Source organism: Otolemur garnettii, unplaced genomic scaffold, assembly GCF_000181295.1.
Source record: "Otolemur garnettii isolate 467f Iridium unplaced genomic scaffold, OtoGar3 scaffold00109, whole genome shotgun sequence".
Classification (NCBI taxonomy): domain Eukaryota; kingdom Metazoa; phylum Chordata; class Mammalia; order Primates; family Galagidae; genus Otolemur; species Otolemur garnettii.
Window position 1 is genome coordinate 6,862,907 of NW_003852504.1, and position 19,745 is coordinate 6,882,651.

Sequence of the window (19,745 nt, forward strand, 5' to 3'; positions counted from 1 at the left end):
CAACAAAAAACAAAACAAGGTAGTTAAGAGAGTACCTCATTATCTCAAAAACTCTACAGACACGAATATAAGGCAATTCTTGCTTCACTGAGGCATAATTTGATGATGAGGGGGGTGAGCCTCGTATGTGTATTTGACCACACAGCATGTTTATGGAAATATCTGCTAAGACATTACCATATATTTCTGCAACTTATCAACTGCGTATCTCTTTTACATTCAGATCACCGAGAGGCAATATTTTTGGAATACGTAATGATAATATGAATATATGAATAAGATTCAGTCGGGAAGTGTAAGAAGATATACACGTATCAAGTGACTAATTTACAAAGTTAAGAATCAGTAGAGCATACTTTGGGAAGAATACCCCATATTTCTTTAGGTAAAAGGAAAACAATACTGTATGCTCATTTCTGACCGGAATTCTAATTTTTAATTCATGCTTGGCTAGGTTTAATACTAGAAGTGCGATACATCTTTTCTTTTTTTCCAGAGTTACTGAGGTAGAGTTGACAAAACTGTATATATTTAAGGTGTACAATGTGATGATTTGGTATATGTACATACTATGAAATGATGACTGCAATCACTTCAGTTAACACATCTATCACCTCACCTAGTTACCTTTTGCATGTTTTTATGCGTGTGTATGTATGTGGTGAGAACTCTAAGATTTACTCTTTTAGCAAATTTCAAGTACACAATCCAGGATCGTTGATTATAGTCACCATGCGGCCACATACCTTTTCTTTTAAGAGGACCAAGAACACTGGGCTTAATGCACTTGACTGGACTCTGACTCCTCCTGCTTTGATGAATAAACAAACAGGATGACATGAAGTACTTCCAAGATGCAAGATAGATAGCATTACAGCCCAACAAATAAATGAAATTGATAGTCATACGGGGGAAATGGAGAATTCTTATGTAACTGACTAACTGAAATGCCAATACATGATTTGACCTGGCATATGGCAATCTGGAATAACATGGCATTTTAAGCCATTTAAAAAGATCATTCTATAAGACAAAATACCCACAAGAGTTTATAGAAAAATATACCTTATTAAAAAGTTATTTGGATTTTGACCAGTCTAGGATATTAAAACATTTTTTCCTTATCCTTAAAAAGGATATATTATCATGTATGCATGCCTCTGGGTGTATAGGTCCCTTCTGAATATAAATCAGCACTAAGTCTAACAAAAAAGAATCTGGTAAAATGTTAATAGAATATAAGCGGTGGGTATATGGGTGTTCACTATGAAATTCTTTACAATTTTGCTGTATGTTTAAAATTTTTCATAGTGAAATACTAGGTAAAAAGTTAATCTAAGAGACAAATGTAACGAGTGACCCTTCAACCGTATTTAAAATTGAAGTTTTCTTACCTTGAAAATTGTCTTGGACTAGAACCCGGGCTGGATGGCAACCCACTGCTGCTCACAAGTGTTTGCAAGGATGGTGAAAAGCATTGCTAGAAAAAACATTTTAACATTAAAATGGTTCTAGGGCTCCAGTTTTCAAAATGTTCTCTTCGCAATGACAGAAGCAACATCTTTAGAATTGCTTAGCTATGTGTGTTACATATATATGTTTTTTTCTCAAATCATATATTTCCACTGATTTCCCCTCAAGTCACTAGGTCCTTTAAAAGTGAGATGCTTTGTGTGTATGTATTTTCAAGAGTAAACAGCTCAGTGTGTGAAAGAGAATTAACATCTTGTCAATCATCCTACCTTTCCAAGTCCTCTGGTGGGTGAAGGGGCCGGAGAAACTGGAGTGAAGTCAATTCTCTTAGGAGAATACAATTTCTCCGGCTTCTCAAAATCACTATCGCTCTGTAAACATAAAGTGTCATCTCTTCACAACAAACTCAGCGCATCACAGCTCCTATTTACTACTGCAACACACCTACATTTTTCAAGTAAAATGTATAGAATATGATATTCTTCCAGAAAAGCAGAGATCAAAAAATGAGTATCCATTTGGAAGCAGAAGGGACAGAAGGGTGAAAAAGTTAATAAAGCCAGTGAACAACATGAAGGTTTCTAGAAAATAAAAACCAAGCAGACGTGGGCAAACTTTACCAGGCTCAAGCTCTCATCCCAAGATTGGCTTATCTGCATTGCCGTTTGCAGTTCCCTAAAACAAAATTAAAGGCCATCAGTGTTCCCAAATAAGACATATATTAGGCTAGGGCCCAGGGATGTCCAACCTGTGGCCCATGGGCCACATGCAGATTATTTGAGGAATGTTTTGCTTATCTGTGGTGTCAGATATCACAAAGTGTGCATGGACCTTTTCTTTTCCTCATCAGCACTAACCTTTCATGCGCAGTTTCCCTGTTCATCAGATCCAGGCCTTCTTCCTGCAAAAATAAACGCATATACTAAAGACATAATTTTTATTTTTTTAAAATTAGCCCAGATTTAGCAATAAAGACGTAATCTTTATCCACAGAGTTTTCTATTTCAAACAAAATAAAAAGACTTTTCTGGGTGGTGCCTCTGGCTCAAGGAGTAGGGTGCCAGCCCCATATACCAGGGGTGGTGGGTTCAGGCGTGGCCCTGGCCAAAAAACTGAAAAAATAAAATAAAATAAAAAGACTTTTCTACCTCATCTGACATAATCAAACTAGAGCAGAACTAACATTCTAAGATAATCACCCATGCCACATCTATATTTTATCCGCACACTTAGAAGAACTGTAATTTGTCTCAAACTAACTAGAGCTGCATCCTAACTCTTTTTAATAACTAAATCTTCAAAAATAAAAATAAAATAAAAATGTAAAATCCAAAAAAACTTCCCATCTAAGCTAGTAAGTAAAATTTACCCTTTTGATTTGTTGCAGTCTGCTACTAGGAATACGATTAGGTGAGGATGACAGCAACTGCAAAGAAAAAGTAAACATTTACTATTTTCTGAATCACAAAGCAGCAGTCTGCTGTCAGTACTGGTGTACAACCTCTTTCTAGATAATTTTTCATATTCTTCTTAGAAATTTAGCTTTTTAAATCACTGAACATTAATGCACTAGAGGCAGTACATTCAGTCTTTAGAAAGTACACCAGGTGTCCAACCTCAAAGCACCATCTGTCGCTAGACAGACACTGACTTTAGCACTTTTCCCAAATGAATGCAAAGCTGCGTAAATTTAGGGAATAAAAGACTCTGGGCCTTGGAAATATCCTTATCCCACTTCAGTAAAATAAGGGACTATATGAGACAGGAAAGAAAAAAACCACCAATGTTATTAATTTTTATTACCAATGCACCAATGGAGGAAGACAGGCTAATAAGCTTAGTATAATATTTTGTCTGTGATTAACGTCTATAGAAAGCACTTCAAAATTGCAATAAGGAGATTTTGCTGACGTGATCTAAATCAATTCTGTAATTTCATCACTAATGCTATTGCCACAAACCTTACTAGTTAAAGAAAAATCAATGTGGAAAGGCAAGGTGTATCTTTAAAATAACTGATGCTTTCCCTTAGATCATCATTTTTTTAAATTTCAAAATACTAAATCCTTATTTTTTAATAGCACGAAACAGAAATGATTGGGGAGCCACATTATGTTTCTTTGTAATAATCATAATCGGGTCACAAACTGTAAGATACAATTCATATCAACAGATCTTACAGAGCTCTAATAGCCATAATATAAACAGCTACTATTTATTCCCTAATGAAATGCAAACGAACTTGTAACACTATCAAATCAAATAAGACAATTACCCTGTTTAAGAGGCGCCATGCTATGAAGACTTTTTTGAATACTAATGTATTCAGGATAAAACGGTGATAAAATGGTGTTAAGTTTTTTTTTAAGGCAAAAGACAATTCAGGTAAAATTTTCCAAAGTTATCCACTGTACTACGATTTTACCTCAAAAGATATCCCTTCTTTATCTACCCCTTTCTTCTTCTTCCTCTCCCAGGCTTTGAAAAGAGAAAAACTTTACCAGTAAAATCCATTTACAAAGTTTTTTTTTTTTTCCATTGTGAAAATAATATGTGTTTATTGGTGAATTCTGCATAAGGTCATTTGAAAAACACTACCCTAGGAGGCAGAGAAGTGTGGCAGGAAATGTGGACGGGAGCATGGATGAGTCAGTTGGAGAACCAAAGAGACCCCAGAGGCAGTGAAATTATCAGGAAAGCCAGCGTCAAGACGGACAAAAACTGGGGAGAAAATAAGAAATTTAGATGCAACATCTATGTAATATACAACTTGACAATTTTAAACAAAACTGGAAAGTAGACCAGATAGGAACACAGAGCAGCAAAGCTGTGTCTAGTATCAGAAAAAAGAGAGTAATCTATAGAAGGGAGGCAAGCACGACGCTGGCTAAAGGGGTTAAGTAATGCAAACACTGCAAGGGGGAAAGAAATGAAGCCCCTGACATCGGCAGCCAAGAGGGAACTGGGAATTTTCTAAGAGCAGTTTTTTAATAACGGAGTTGTGGTAGAAGTATTGAGATTACAAGCCAGCCAGAAATGAGAGGACCAGGAATTAGAGGCAGTGGCCCGTGGGTTATGCTTTGAAAAAGTATGAAAGAAGGGAGGAGAGACCTATGAAAAAGGAAACAGTTTGTTACCTTGTATCAGATGTGTGAGCCGGGAGAAGGCGGAAGGAAAAGAGCCGGAAAAGACGGGAGTAAAGACATAAGACAGAGGAGATAATAGACTGAGCAAAGTGACAAGAGAGTCAAAAGCTTTTATGAACCATTAGGGAGAAACGCCACATGTGAAGAAGGTAAAGACACTTCAAGGCTCTGCTCAAAGTGAAAAGTGGTGATGCAGGAAGCTGGCAGTGACAAAAAAAAAAAATTAGAATATTGCTCTGGAGAACAGCATGAGGCCAACGTGCCCCAGAAGGATCCATCTTTTCCTTCAAATTACCGATCCTCTCAATTCTGTTTTCCTAATCAAGGCACCACCATTCCCCTCGTCTTGTCACCAAAAAACAGAATTAGTCACTCGGCGTCGTCCTTCTTCCAACCCTTTTATCTATCTAATCCACTGGTGACCATGAAGATCCTACTTCTATGCCCCTCTTTCCTAGAACCCCCCCCCTTTCCATTTCAATCACTGACACCTTACTCTTTGTAAGTTACCTTGGGACTCAGATAAGTGTATTAAGATTTATAGAGCATACTTTGATATAATGTACACAGTGTAATTAATTTTACGATAGTTGTGGAAGGCTGCGCAGAGGAGATATAAGGATTACACTCAGTTTTCAAGGACCAGAAAGCTAGAAGGGAGAGGGGGATGGGATGAAGGCTAGCACAGAGATCAACAAAGAGCAGTGAATCACCACCATGGCCCCTTCAGAAATGAGGTATTTCAGCATAGCAGAGCAAAGGGCATTTGTCAGGGAATAGCGAGAGATGAGCCTAGACCTGAGTTGATAAGAATCTTCATATCTTACAAAAGAGGTAAGTGAAGTGTAAAGAGGCAAATTCATTTTCCCGTCTTTGCTGTGCTACTGTTATCAGCTGTATAACACCTATAAACATTTTTCATATGTCCAGCAAAAATAAGTAATATTTTTCAGTATCTTCAGGGAAGGAGGTGAAGTGAATCAAACCTCCAGACAGCTAACATTTCTCCCTTTAAGTATATTTTGCCACTTTAGCTGGAAATCTTTCTAAAATGTATTATATTTCCCTTTCTCAAACAGATTATACTGAAGAATGACACTGGAAGGTCTCTATTCTAATCTCAGCTCTGCCACTTAATAATTGTGTGATTCTGAGCAAGTCACGTAGATGGTCTGAGTCTCAGCTGCTGTTTCTTTTAATTGGGAAAAATATCTCTTTTGCCCTGCCTACCTCATAGGGGTTATTATGAGAATTAAATGTGTAAAAGTATTTTGTAACATGTAAAATACAAGTGTAGGGTATTACTAGAATTTAAGAAAAACTTAACGACCCTGGTATAAATTATTAGGACAAAAATTATTATCTGGTTCTATACCAGTGACATCCTCAGGGTTATGTTAACAGACTCTTAGCCATTATACTGAGCCACAAACCAATTTTTTAAAAACCTCTGTCTGCTTTACAGTTTTTTCCCCTCTTTTCCCTCGCTAGCAGCTCTTAGTATACCTTCCACCCAAATGTACCTCTTCTGATTTGCTGCTTCTCACACATTATTGGGCTGGAAGCTTATTCTAATTGTGCATAAATTTTAGATGATTCAGAGATCAGAGAGGCTCTCCTATAAATAAACTGATGAACCTTTGTGCACAGACTATGGAAATCTAGTTCAGCCATTTAGAGGTCTGTTTGCTTACATCCCATGTCTTCCAGAGAATTGAAGCTGCTGGATGTGGGAGCTCTGTAGGCGAACTGACACTGTATAAAAACTTCCTTGTAATTTTCCCCAATGCAACCAACTAGTAAAGTGATCCTCTACAGCTCTGACGATCAACTAACTTGTCTGAGAATATAAATATAAGGATTTTAAAGGAGTCTTTACTTTGGAAAATCAGCATTGTTTATAATAGACAAAGGTCAGAAACAAACACTCTGCTATTGTTGAAATGATTTTTTGCATTCTAGGACAAATAGAGACCACTCAGCTATAATTAGAAGTTAATTGACTTACCTTAAAGCCATGATGCATGTAGTGACAAATGACAATTAACAATTTTTAAAAATATGTAAGTCCAATGGCAAAGAAAATTTTTTAACCAGTTTTCTTTTTTTGTACCAAAAGCTCAATGGCCACAGCATACGCAGTAAACGAGGTAGGTAAAATAATAAATCCCTCCTTAACAATTTGTTTAACAATTGTGCACAGCACATAATTTTAAGAACTAAATTTAGAAAAGTGTCTTCTCTAATCCAAATCACTTCAGATACTTACTTCCATACTTACCAAGCTATGACGGCTCATGTTGGTTGTACTATTTCTCCGTCCTCTAACAGTATAGGGTTCAAAAACCGGCGCAAAGTCACTGAAAAGTAATAAAAAGAAAATCATTAATGTCTTCTAATTGAAGAGCTCTTTCAAATATATGAGCATCAGTTCTCTAGTTAACAATGAAATCTTCGAGGGCTCCTCAGTTCATACAGAGAATAAACTCCTCACCGTCCTCTGCTCAGAGCTTCCCAACTGGTATGCTGTGGATTACAGGTTTTCCAAGATACTGATCTCCTCGGTGGCCGGGAGGCAGGCTCTGAGAGGTATGGGGCGGAGCTCCAGACTGGTTGCTTCTAGCTGTTTCTAGTCAGGGCTACGCCCCCCCAAACCGGTTACCACCAGATGTGAGCAGCCTCATCTTTTTACCCCAGAGGACCTACAAGTATTACCATTCTTTGTGTGTGTCAGTACAAGAAAAGGGCTAGGAACCCTGTTTTAACGCATGCGCCTGATAAGCACATCTCCCATTATTGCCCTAAACATGTGTCCTACCTTTGAACCCTGCTGTTCAACTGAATAAACATACCTGAGGTTTTGGTCATGTTGCCCCTTCTGTGAAAATGCCCTTCCTCCTACCACCATCTGTCAAAATCTTTCCTGCCCTTTCACACCCATCTTGAATACCATGTCCTCCATGAAAGAGGCACATGAATACCTCCGTGAATACCATGTCCTCCGTGGCATAAACTTCTCTTCATTCAACAAACCTAATGCAGTCATTCCTCCTTTGACCCCACAGAGTATACTCACTGGAAGATGAAATGCTTCTTGAGACTCCTACTTCACCTCTTATTAAAGTATGCATGTATCTTAAACCCCTTGGTACAGAGGTGTTTTATTCATCTTTGTATAATATCCCTTTAGTACCTAGCAGAGTGCCATGCCTACAATAAGAGCTAACAAGCATTTTCAGAACTGAACTGGATTGGGCTTCCAGACACCACAGAGATCACCTAATTCAGCTCTCCTACTTTTTAAACGAGTAAACAGAGACTCAGAAAGGTTAAATGACTCATTCATGATTATAGCTAGTTATTTAAAACAGGGACCAGGCCTGGTCTCCTCACCTTCTTCTGTCATATCATGCTACCTTTCAAATAATTACTTCAACTGTGACTCAAAAAACAGTATGTTTTTTTCTACAATGGTCTATATGCAGGTTACTAGGATTGCCCAAGTCCCTAGCAATGGCTTGCTTACCAGATTTAAAAGGACAACTGGAAAAAAATCAGTTTCTTCTTAAAGTATCACAATAAATGCCGGCCAAGGACAGGAACAGGAAAGCAAAAAGTCACTGCCTCATTCCCTCCCTTTCAAAATGATAGTTAACAAAAGGAAAAGCAAACCTGTTTCAAAATAGAAGTGTTATCAGCATTTCCAGAGACAAAGATTACTTCTTTCTTCCTCTTCACTGTACTTGATTAATATGTTGTTGGCTACTTCCAGTCCCATCCCCTTTTTGGCCTAATGCCATTTCTACAGGGTCTCACAAATTGGCTCTCTACCTAAGATGAATTGTCTACTTATAAAACTGAAATGTAATAGGCTCAGGAGGTGAGCAAAACTAACCTTCAGGATCACAAGATTCTACCTTAAAATAGACGCTCTGGGGACTTATTCACACGAAAACACAAGACCCTACCACTAAAATTCAAGGGTCTCTTCTCTCCATTGTCTTCTACAACCTGTGTTTTCACTGGTGGCCAGCTTCAGGCCACCCTTCTTTTCTTTTATTCACTAAAATGCGTTTCAGGCAGTTTTAGAATCTGAAAATATTAGGACAAATCTAAATCACTTACTATGATATGAACACACCATTTAATTACAAGTTATTAGATAAACCGTGATTTATTAAAGTAAACCTCTGTTAATGCCAGGGTTCCTAAACTAAGCTTGGAAATAGCTGCTCTTGGAGACAAGTGTCAAGTTGCAAGTCTAGTTCCAGGGGCTTTGGTCTGACATTCCGTAGTGTAAATTAGGCAGAGCAAGCAACCTGTCAGAAGAGCCAGAAGCTCTCTGTAGTTCCCCTTTGAGTGGGACAACATGGCCACAGGTAGAGAGAGGCCCCGTTTTCTCCCACATTGCCCAGAGTCTGGGGTCAAACTTTCATACCACCATGGGACTCAAGTCAGTGTCAAGCAAACAACTGCCTAACCCCTCAGTCTGGAGAGCCCAACCGAGCTTGAACTCGCACTTTAGGAAAGGAAGACTGCTTGCACTGGGTCAAGGAGCCTCTGAACCCCCTACTCCATCCTCCCCAATCCTACTCACCTGACTCCATGCATGAGGGGAGCGCTGTTAGATCTCCTCAGGGTTCCCACATCAGAGGTGTCAGGCTCAAAGTCCAGATCCATTTTCTCCTGAGCCATGTCGAGACTTGCGGGCAGGCGCAGCAGGCAATGCTCAGCTCCTGGTGCTTAGCTATGGACTCCCAAGTCTCTCACTGCAGGACTGAGCTGCTGGGGACTGGCAGCTGGGGGCGGGGGCTAAGGGGCGGAGGCTTGGGGGCGGGGGCTAGGGGCGGAGAAAAGTAAGAGAGGAGGAGGAGGGAAGGAGGATGGTGATGAGAAAAGAAGAGGATGGAGATTGTAGTGGAATGAAGGGAGAGGATGGAGGTAAAAAGAGGGATGGAAGGAAGACAAGGATGGAGGGAGAAAGGAAATGAGGACAAGGGAGGGAAAAGGATAGATGAAGGAGGACACAAAGGATAAGAGGAGGGCTGTAGTGGTAGAGGAAGACGGGCCAAAGGGGACAGAGGAGTAACGGGGCAAGAAAGAAGTACGAGGTATGGGGAAGAGGAGAAAGGAAGGAGAAGGAGGACTGAGGGAGCAAAGGAGGGGGAGGAAACTAGGCAGCAGTGCAACTCATGCTGCTATCTTTCCAGCCAAGGACCACAAGTGGGACCTGGCTACTGATGCCACAGCTGCACAAGTAGCGCTAGCGCTTTAGACCTGACAGTGGGGTAGGACCCGGCGGGGAGGCATCGGCAGCTCCAGCTCTCCATGCTGAGGGACCCGATCCAGGCCCCCATGCTCCAGGACCCGGTCCTGGAGGCTCCTCAGCCCCGGGATCGGTGCTTCTCCCCCCGCCCCCCCTACCGCCTTGTGGACAGGTAGAGGGGTTCGGCCTCTCAGCCGCAGCTGCAGGGCCACCTCTTCTTCCTCTCTTGGGTTCTAAATGGTTCGGGGTAACCAGTTGGGGCCAAGATCAAAATTTACAACCTGCCACCACTTCCGCCTCCTACGCTTCCAAAGCAGGAGCGTTCTAGGGACCAATTCTTCCGCGTCCGGGCACCCTTTGGGTCCTGCGCAAGCGCCCGGCGGTAGCTCCGAAGGGGGCCCAAGACCACGGAGCATGCGTGGGAGCCCCGATCCGGCAACCCGCCTCCAAAGAGGCGGAGCATTTTCGGGAGGCCCGGCCCTTTCCTCTATGGCATTGGCCGGAGTACCCTGGCGCCCAATTTCGAAAAGAACCAGTAGTTTGGAGATGCTGGAGCAGCGGGTATCGGCAGGAGTTTGGAACAATATTCATGGGAAGTAGAGAAAATCATGGGATTTCCACTTTACTTCATTCCCAGGGTGCACGCTCTGACACCTGCGATCCCCGATCATTTCTTAAATCGATCTTCTTGATCTTTGTCTAGAGGGTCCAATTCCTTTTTCAGATCATTCCTTTGGATGAACTACTAGACAAAAGAGAAGGGAAACAATCAAAATCAATGAAGTAAAAATAAAGAGAATCTCATAAGAATTCATATAGATAGTGAGAAACATCTCCATTTTGCAGGCACCGATAGTTTCAACAATATTAGGAAAAGTTCTGAAGAACAGGTAGAATAATTTTATTTTTATTTTTTAAGAACTTACAGTGTCCCTAACAATCATAATCCGTGTGTCTGAGACCTGGAGTTATTTATTTATTTAACAAACACCTACAGCTAGACATTGCTCTAAGAGTTTTCGAAATATTAACTTCTTTAGTCTTCACCATTTAAATGGCTCTGGGGGAGAGAAGGCCATTGCACTGAACTGCAATAGTTAAGAAATTGCCTTCAAAATGTAGCAAAAATAATAATTTTGCCTCTCTCTTCAATTCAGTTGCCCCATATTAAATTTTTCAAGCCCAATTGTAATTTTTTTCTTCAATGTTTATGCTTTCTGCTTGTAATATGAAAGGTTTTGAAAGACTTTGGATAGTCTCCTTTAAATTGCCTGTATTTTTTTCTGCCAGGTATTGAGCAATTTATACTATCTGTTTTTGAGAAATTTATGTATTTTTTTCATCTCAAGGTCTCAGGAACTCTCGATCCTCATCCTTTCACTTCCAGCTCAATAATTGCAATACATTTCTTTGTTCAGACTAGCAACTAAATAATCACTTGTTGAACAGATGCTTGGGCCCTAATTCTGATAAGTTATAAGTAATTGGGTAAAACCCCTAAATTTCAGGAGCTGAACAATTTAGGAGGAGCCTCGAAAGCTGCTACTTTGGCAACCATTTCCAGGGAGATGTGTATTCACATAGATCTTGTCCATCTAGCCTTTTTCACCTTTCATGTAAGTCTTTTGGGAGGTTTGGGGTGTTTGTGGTTGGGAGCTTGGGTTCAACTTGTATTTGACTTGCTCTTGTGCTAACTAAAGGTTAAAGCTTAAAGGTTGTTGTGGTAACTGGTAAAATAAAGAGCTGATTATGACATGTTTGTGGGATACCTCTTATAGATTAAGAGGCCTGGGACAGATAGTAGCAGACTGGAACATATAGAGCAGTAGCATAGGTGTCAAAGTATAGATCTAAGGAAACTAGTACCCCAAGATCATGGCTTATCATTGTGGAACCAGAAGAGCAGATCATGAAACACAGCTTGGTAGGCATAATAATATGTAGATAGAAATGTGGAGAAGTAAAAATGATTTATATAAGTTTTACTTTTGCCATTGTAGCATACAGAATTCTTTGTTTTTGTAATACTTCTTCCTTTTGTTATTCCAACCTGTGTATGTACTACGAATCTTGTCTGTATCTTCACAGGTTTTGGGTTCCTGACATGTAGCTTTTTCTCCAGTTAAAAAGTTCTTCCACTTTGATAATAGCTGTAAAGTTATTACCATCTCATATATTTAGTCATTTCATATTACTACCACTTTTCTTATAAACATAGTCCCTTAGTAGCTTTTTCCTTGTCATTGTATGCTTATTTTCTTAGTGTTATTGTACTTACATTTTAAAAAAATTAAATATCTCTGATGCTTATGCAGGATGGGATTTTGCCTATTTATTCAAAATATATTCATTATACCTTATTACCTACCAAGAATATTAAACTCTAAAAAGTAAAATAAGCAGTAGAAGATCCACTTGTTCACTGGTGTACTCCATATTTTTCTTCTATTCAGATGGTGTGATTTTGACCTTCTGTTCTATCCTTAACCACTGCCTTTTATATTCACTCTGTCTTTACTCAGCCTTAACCACATCTTTTGTAATCTTTCCAGGTACCCTGGGAATTTTAACAGTGGCTTTCAGTAGTTCTTGGTACTAGTTTGATACTGTGGCTACCTAACTATGGGTCATTGTTCTCTTTGGAATTTTATCAGCTATAAAATAGAAATGATTTAACTATTTACAAGATAGTTGTGAAAGACAAGTTATTTTAACCTATAGTTATTCATAGAAATGACTTAATAAGTATTTATTGAATGACTATGAGTACAGAAAGTGTTCGGGAGAATTTTCAGAGACATTTCATCTTTTTACTTAAACAGAAAGGTAGAGGAGGGCTGGGCATGGTGGCTCACACCTGTAATCCTAGCACTCTGGGAAGCCAAGGTGGGAGGATCCCTTGAGCTCAGGAGTTCAACACTAGCCTGAGCAATAACGAGACACCACCCTCACCCCGACGCTCCATCTCTACTGAAAATAGAAAAATTTAGCTGTTTATGGGTGCCTGTAGTTCCTACTTGGGGGTCAGGAGGATCTCTCAAATCCAGGAGTTTGAGGTTGCTGTGGGCTAGGCTGACCCATTGCACTCTAGCCAGGGCAGTGGAGTGAGACTCTGTCTCAAAAAAGAAAAAAAAAAAAGGCAGAACAGTCTGGCCCTGGTGGCTTGCAGGAACTTTGGGAAGCCTAAGTGGTAGGATCACTTGAGGCTAGGAATTTGAGACCAGGCTGAGCAACATAACCAGACTCCCACACTCCCTTTCTAAAGAAAAAAAAAAAGTAGGAAGAGACAAATTATCCCTGGGCATAGTGTTGACCTCCTGTAGTCCCATCTAATCAGGAGGCTGACGTAAAAGGAAGCTTGTGTCCAGGACTTGAAGGTTGTAGTGAATTAATATGAGGCCAGTGCACTAAGCCTGGGTAACAAAGTAAGACCCTGTCTTAAATAAATAAATAAAAAACAAAAGAAAAGAAAAGAAATAAAAAGAAACCCAGAAAGGCAATACACTCTGTAATTGAACAACTCCTCCAGGCTTTGCTTTTCTTCTTTGAAAAATAGGCACTGTGATGGTGCCTACCTCACAGAATTATTGTAAGCATTAAATGTGATCATATATTTAAAGTGATTAGGACAGTACCAGGCACATAATAAGTGCCCAATAAATGGTAGCTATTATTAACCTGTCTTATATCAGGAATGGAGACTCCAAACCATCCTCATGTCTGGGATTTAGGTAATTTAATTCTGCCTAATATAATCAAGTTTTTGTTATTCTATTGCCAGAATGAATGGTTATGATCTTACATGACATAACTTGTCACAAACTATCTCAAGACAACCTCCTTATTTTAAGTACACCACTGATTAGCTGAACAGGGTTGATGATTGAACCAATTGAGATAAGTATGTGAAAACATTTTGTGCTATACCAATATTACCACTAATTTTTTTAAATTTCAGAATATTACAGGGGCGCAAATGTTTTGGCTACATGTATTGCTTTTGTACAATTTGAGTCAAAGCTGTAAGTGTGCCCATCACTCATATAGTGTGCAGTGTACCTGCTAGGTGTGATTTTACCAATTCCCTCCTTCCATGTCTATTTTAATCAGTATCTCTCATTTCACTAGGTTTGTCTTCTCTGCTAGTTCTCTATATGGTTCCTAAAATGTGTTTTTCCAAATTATTAGCATGGAGTTTTTCAGTACTTAATGTGGCTCATTAATTGGTGGTGAAAAATTCTAAGAGAGCAGGTGTTTTTTTGTTTGTTTTGAGACAGGGTCTCACTCTGTTGCCTGGGCTAGAGTCCAGCAGCGTCATCATAGCTCACTGAAACCTCAAAGTCCTTGGTGCAATGCATCCTCCTACCTCAGCCTCCTGAGAAGCTGGGACTACAGGTACGTGCCACCATGCCCAGCTAATTAGAAGTAAGCAGTTCTTAAAATGTTATGAGATATGGCAGCATTGAACGAATGTTCTGGGGTTTGTTTGTTTGAGACAGAGTCCCACTATGTCGCCCTAGGGAGAGTGCCGTGCTGTCACAGCTCACAGCAACCTCAAACCCTTTGGCTTAAGCGATTCTCTTGCCTCAGCCTCCCAAATAACTGGGACTACAGACCCCTGCCACAAGGCCAGGCTATTTTTTGTTGCAGTTTTCATTGTTATTTTAGCAGGCCCGGGAGGGTTCAAACCCACCAACTTCGGTGTATGTGGCTGGCGCCGTAATCACTGTGCTACTGGCGCCAAGCAAAAATGTTTATACCCGCTAATACTACCTGAAATGGAAAAACTGATTTAGGTGGATGCTAAATTCTGAGACATTTGTTTTAAGGAAATAAGCTGGAACTCAAATCTTTGAAAATTAGCTGAGTCCTTTGTTTGCTTAGATGAATAGCTGCGAGAAGCCAGGTTTTATACCATATAAAAATACACACTGTACAATTACAGTAAGAAATGAAATCACGTTGAAAACGACTGGTCTGTGAAATTGGCTCAATTAGGTTAGCACCTTACCAAAACCCTTGGGGTGCAAGTGGATTCTAAATACTTAGGGAGTGTTTTTTTTCTTCTTCTTCTTCTCAGACTTTAGGGTTTTTTAGATTACGGAAGCGTAGTGTGTCTGCTGTTACGGGGGGAAAAATTCGTCACAGGAGGTAACCAACTTGTTGGTCTCAGTCAGAAGGTGATGATGGGCTAGCCCCCTAAACAGAGAAAACGGGGTATTAGACATAGGACAGAAAGGATATTGCTCCCATTCACCTTACTCCTCCAAGCCTCGCCCCTCCCCAAAAAAATAATGGGTAAGGAAACCGTGCCAGGGCTAGTGAAGTAGCAGAGGAGCAACCACGGCGAGCCTACACGAGGAGCACAGAAGGGAGGGCCAAGCAAGGAGAAAAAGGTGGTTCCCTGACTGCGCGCGCTGTTGTCTAGGCTGACAGGGGCTCCAGAACCGAGCTGATTACGGTGTAAACAGTGCGTCTTCCAGGCCGGACTCAAGGCGCATGCGCGGAGGGGCGGGGCCAATAAAGGCGGTTTCTGCGGTTTTCGTTTGAGGCGGAAGCCGTAACCTCGGGGAGTCGCGACAGAGAGAAACGCTGGAGCGGCGAGATTCTCGACGGTGAAAGCTTAATTCTCCGTTTGTTTTATAGGCTTGGAGGTGGGCAGATTTCTCATTTTTGAGGGGCCCAGAGAGTAGGGGATAGGCGGTTTGGAGTCAGTCCTGCCCACTTTGTGTTCGCTGGCGCTAGGGGTTCTCGGGCTGCGAAGGTGAGCACTTCCACTCGTCCAAGAGCTTTATCCTCTCTTCCTTTTTTCCCCTTTGCCTATCTCCTTGCATCATCTCACCAAATTGACGTGCCCTTAAATGAACGGGAGCCAGAAAACCTGGAAAACGTCGAATTAAGCAGTCCCTACTTCCTCAACACCGACATGGCACAGGAGAATATGGACCTGGAGTTGGGGCTGCTTCCAAGTTCGATCACCACAGACAGCAACATCCTGAGAAGAACCAGCAGCGCGCCTCTGATCAATGAAATTAGGTGAGCAAGATTGAGATACTGAAGGAGGTGAGCCGGTGTGAAGGTTGTCCAAGAAAGTGACTTCCCATAGCCTGCCCATCCTTTTATTTATCAAGGTTCTGCAGGTATCGCCCTTGTTCCTGGTGTCCAGAGATCCCACCTTCAGCTTGGGGGGAAGTGGGATGGTTTGACCTGAGGGCGAGCGCGCACCCACCCTGAGGTGGACACCCGTCTGAACCTGAACATCCTCTCCTGATAGTCCACCTGGACCTGAAAGCAGCAACCAATTGGCGTGGAGCACGGCCTTTTTCTAACTTCACCCCATCTCTTATCCACTCCTTCGAAGAAAATAAGACTCCTTCCCCTTTTGCCTCCATATCTTCTGCCAGAACGTTAATTTTTGTCTGTTTTCTCAGCAACTTTGTCACCTCTGACCTTCACCTCCAGCATACTTTGAGATGGAAATAGCTGTTAAGTAAATTAACTTGGGCTGTTTTTACACCTAGTTTTTATTTTAGCAAAAAGTTTAGGTAGCCAGCTACTCTGGAGGCTGTGGGTGGATCACTTGAGCCCAGGAGTTTAAGGTTGCAGTGAGCTACGATGATGCCACTGCATTCTGCCCCAGGGGGACAGACTGAGACCCTGTCTCAAAAAAGAAAATCAAAAAAATTTAGGTAACATAGAGGATTTATCTCCCAAATTACACATTATCAGCAAGTGATTATTTGCCCCAAGGGGGGAGAAAAATGGTTCTTGGGGGAGGTATGAAAAATTTTTACTCTCTTTATGTATAAAGTATAGATAAATTGTATGTATGTATATACAGTATATGTACATGTGCATATGCAGCATGTATATGCAGTATATCTGTGCTTTATACATAGACATACAGGATATATGTGATATTAAAATTTTGTGAAGGGGAACAACTTAGGGGGAAAATGTTTAAAGAGGCTTCATAGAAGGCCAATAATAGAAAAAGTATTTAGAAACATTTTCCTAAAAGATGGTTAATTGTATTTCCTGGACATTTCTGAAAGTCTGGCTTTACTAAATCTTATTTCTTTTTAAAAAATATATTTTGAATTATTATGGATACATTATAGTTCATAATATAGTATCTTTATAAGGTACAAGCAATGCTGATACAGGTATACAATGGGAATTAATCAAATCAAGGTAATTGGTGTTTCTAAAATCTTATTTCTTAAATTAGGATTTTAATTAAGATCTTGGATCTATATCATAAGGTTTTCTAGATATTGTAAAAAATGTCTGAAAAATGCATTCACTATATGTGTTATTAACTTTGCTCCTCACCTTTTGTGGCATCATGCCACTTGATACTTGTAATTCACAATATCATGGACTGTTAGAAAGGGAGTCAGAGACCAGATCTACCTTCCTTGTTTAACATATGAGGAAACTGAGGCCCATAGATCTTCAAAATGACATGGACCTGTGTCTCCTGATTCCTAAACTAGTATTTTGTATCAATATCTAATTTGATAAACTCTTAAACAAATGCAGCCTTTGGACCATTTGAAATAGAGGAGAATATATTGTCACAAAATAAAAAGCAAACTAAGATTGACAAAAAAATACATTACCTTTGTAAACTAGGCAGGTAGAAAAATAAAGGTATGGGACTCTATGTTGTGCTGAGAATAAGAACATTTTGTAAACTCAGGATTTTGCTCTAATCTTATTGTGAGAATAAAAGAATTGTTATGGGATCCACTCTGCTGTTAGAAGAGTGGAGAAGAGGCTCGGCGCCTGTGGCTCAAGAGGCTAAGGTGCCAGCCACATACACCTAAGGTGGCGGGTTCGAATCCAGCCCGGGCCCGCCAAACAACAATAATGGCTGCAACCAAAAAATAGCCGGGTGTTGTAGTGGGCCCCTGTGGTCCCAGCTACTTGGGAGGCCGAGGCAGGAGACTCACTTGAGCCCAGGAGTTGGAGGTTGCTGTGAGCAGTGAAGCCATGGCACTCTACCTAGGGGGACAGCTTAAGGCTCCGTCTCAAAAAAAAAAAAAAGAAGAGTGGAGAAGAGAATGTTGGTTTTATTGGAAGGCATTATGAAAAGAAGAAACAGGTTGTAAATAGATGCTAGAGGATGTGTACTAGGAACAATATGTGAGTCTTCTTTAATGTAGTAAACACTAGGAAGCGGGGAGGCGAGCCCCCCTTCCCCTCATCCTCCAGGTCCTAGAAGCAAAGAGATCTCAGTTATCCCTTCTTACCTTACTTCATTCTGCAAAGGATAGAGGTTTTGTTTTTGTTTTGCTTTGTTGCTTATCGTATTAGAGCATAGTTACAGTGTTGAATTCCATAGCTTAAGATCCTAATACATGAAGTAGAATTTGTACAGAAAAGTGATACTAATATGTTTATCTAGTAGGAGTTAAAGATATAGAAACCACAAAATGGACCAAGTCCAGGGACTCTAGTCCACCAGAAGTAACATAGGAATAATATTTGACATGCCTGAGGTCAGGAAACTTGTCCAAATGATCTGCGGGCATATTGTATGCTGTTGTAGCGAGCTTAGGTTGTAGTCACAGAAGTTTTTCTCAAGCAGGACGAATTTAGGGTAGGATTACACTGAGCCTTAGTTGACTTCATTTCACCTCAGTTCTTTTCAGTTGCACGTGCGTGTGTGCAGGCATACTGCTCACTTTTCTTACTTGCGACTAAAATACGTTTTGCTTCTTTCTAAACTACATCTGACGTTAAAGTGTTCTGTTGACGGCTTGCTAAGTTTTGTGCCTCTTTCAAGTAATTTTCTAATTTTGCTTGATGTTTCTTGTATATAAAGACCCTTTCTTGCACCAATATTTGCAGAATTAAATTCCTTAAACTTGTTCCTTAAATGTCAACTCTTGAATGTAGTATTATTGTTTTAAAGAAGTTCTTGCACTGTTTTGTGTACATCTTGTATTAATAAAAATACCAATGTCAAAAGTTTTGAACCTCTTGGTTCTTTATCCTTTGTAACACTATAGTGGTATGACTTTATTGCTGGTGTTAATAATTTTATTTAAAGGTAGGGTTTTTTCTTCTCTTTCTCTAACTCTTATTAAAAGACTTAGAGATTAGGTTCTTGGATTCCTGCCAGTTCCTCCCATTTTTAAAATCCTCTAACCGGACTCTGTGGGTTTTTTTTAATTATTATTGTTCAGGGTTCATTGAAGGTACAAAGATTTAGGTTGTACTGATTGCATTTGTTAGGTAAAATCCCTCTTACAATTGTGTCCCACCCCCAAGAGGTGTGCCATACACCATGACCTCCCCATCCCCCTTTCCCCATCCCTCATTGCCCTACCCGCTACCTTGTATTAGATCATCTACTACCTTCATATTAGAATTGAGTACATTGGATTCTTGGTTCTCCATTCTTGTGATACTTTACTAAGAAAAATGTGTTCCAACTGTATGCAGGTTAATACAAAAGATGGAAAGTCTCCATCTTTTTAATGACTGAATAGTATTCCATGGTGTCTATATACCATAGCTTGTTAATCCATTCCTCAGTTATATTGATGGGGCTGCAAAGTAATATAACCTTTTTGGAAGGAAGTATGGAGAATCCTTAGAGAACTGAAATTAGACCTCCCATTTCATTCTGCAATCCCATTAGTAGACATCTACCCAGAAGGAAAAAAATCATTTTATCATAAAGACATTTGCACTAGACTGTTTATTGCAGTTTAATTTACAGTTGCCTAAAATCTGACTCTGTGTTTTAACTGTCATTGCCTCTATTCTATTTGAAAGGTAAACTACGGCCTGAGGGCCAGGTCCAGCCTGCCACTTGGTTTTGTAAATAAATTTTTTTTTTTTTT

General features: G+C 40.2%; 2 protein-coding genes across 7 annotated transcripts in view; one reads left to right on the top strand and one right to left on the bottom strand.

Moving 5' to 3' along the window:
* The window catches only part of FAM122B (family with sequence similarity 122B), a 23,187-nt gene extending 13,787 nt beyond the window's left edge, over window positions 1-9,400 (bottom strand). For 2 of the 6 annotated variants that reach the window (XM_023517378.1, XM_023517376.1), the window contains exons 1-7: window positions 9,217-9,400; window positions 6,901-6,979; window positions 2,331-2,374; window positions 2,094-2,148; window positions 1,743-1,844; window positions 1,395-1,480; window positions 747-808 (exon numbers count right to left, since the gene is read on the bottom strand). In XM_023517378.1, the coding sequence (XP_023373146.1) occupies window positions 747-808; window positions 1,395-1,480; window positions 1,743-1,844; window positions 2,094-2,148; window positions 2,331-2,374; window positions 6,901-6,979; window positions 9,217-9,314 (526 nt within the window). In that variant the 5' untranslated portion in view covers window positions 9,315-9,400. Of the gene's footprint in view, window positions 1-746; window positions 812-1,394; window positions 1,481-1,742; window positions 1,845-2,093; window positions 2,149-2,330; window positions 2,375-2,842; window positions 2,900-6,900; window positions 6,980-9,216 lie in introns of all 6 variants that reach the window. The other 4 variants (XM_023517377.1, XM_012809639.2, XM_023517374.1 and 1 more) reach the window with 4 other exon arrangements.
* Window positions 9,401-15,811: 6,411 nt separating this feature from the next.
* LOC100961348 (protein FAM122A) overlaps window positions 15,812-19,745 on the top strand; it is a 43,563-nt gene continuing 39,629 nt past the window's right edge. Inside the window, exon 1 of the mRNA XM_012809618.1 lies at window positions 15,812-15,921. Coding sequence (XP_012665072.1) covers window positions 15,812-15,921 — 110 coding nt within the window. The remainder of the gene's footprint in view (window positions 15,922-19,745) is intronic.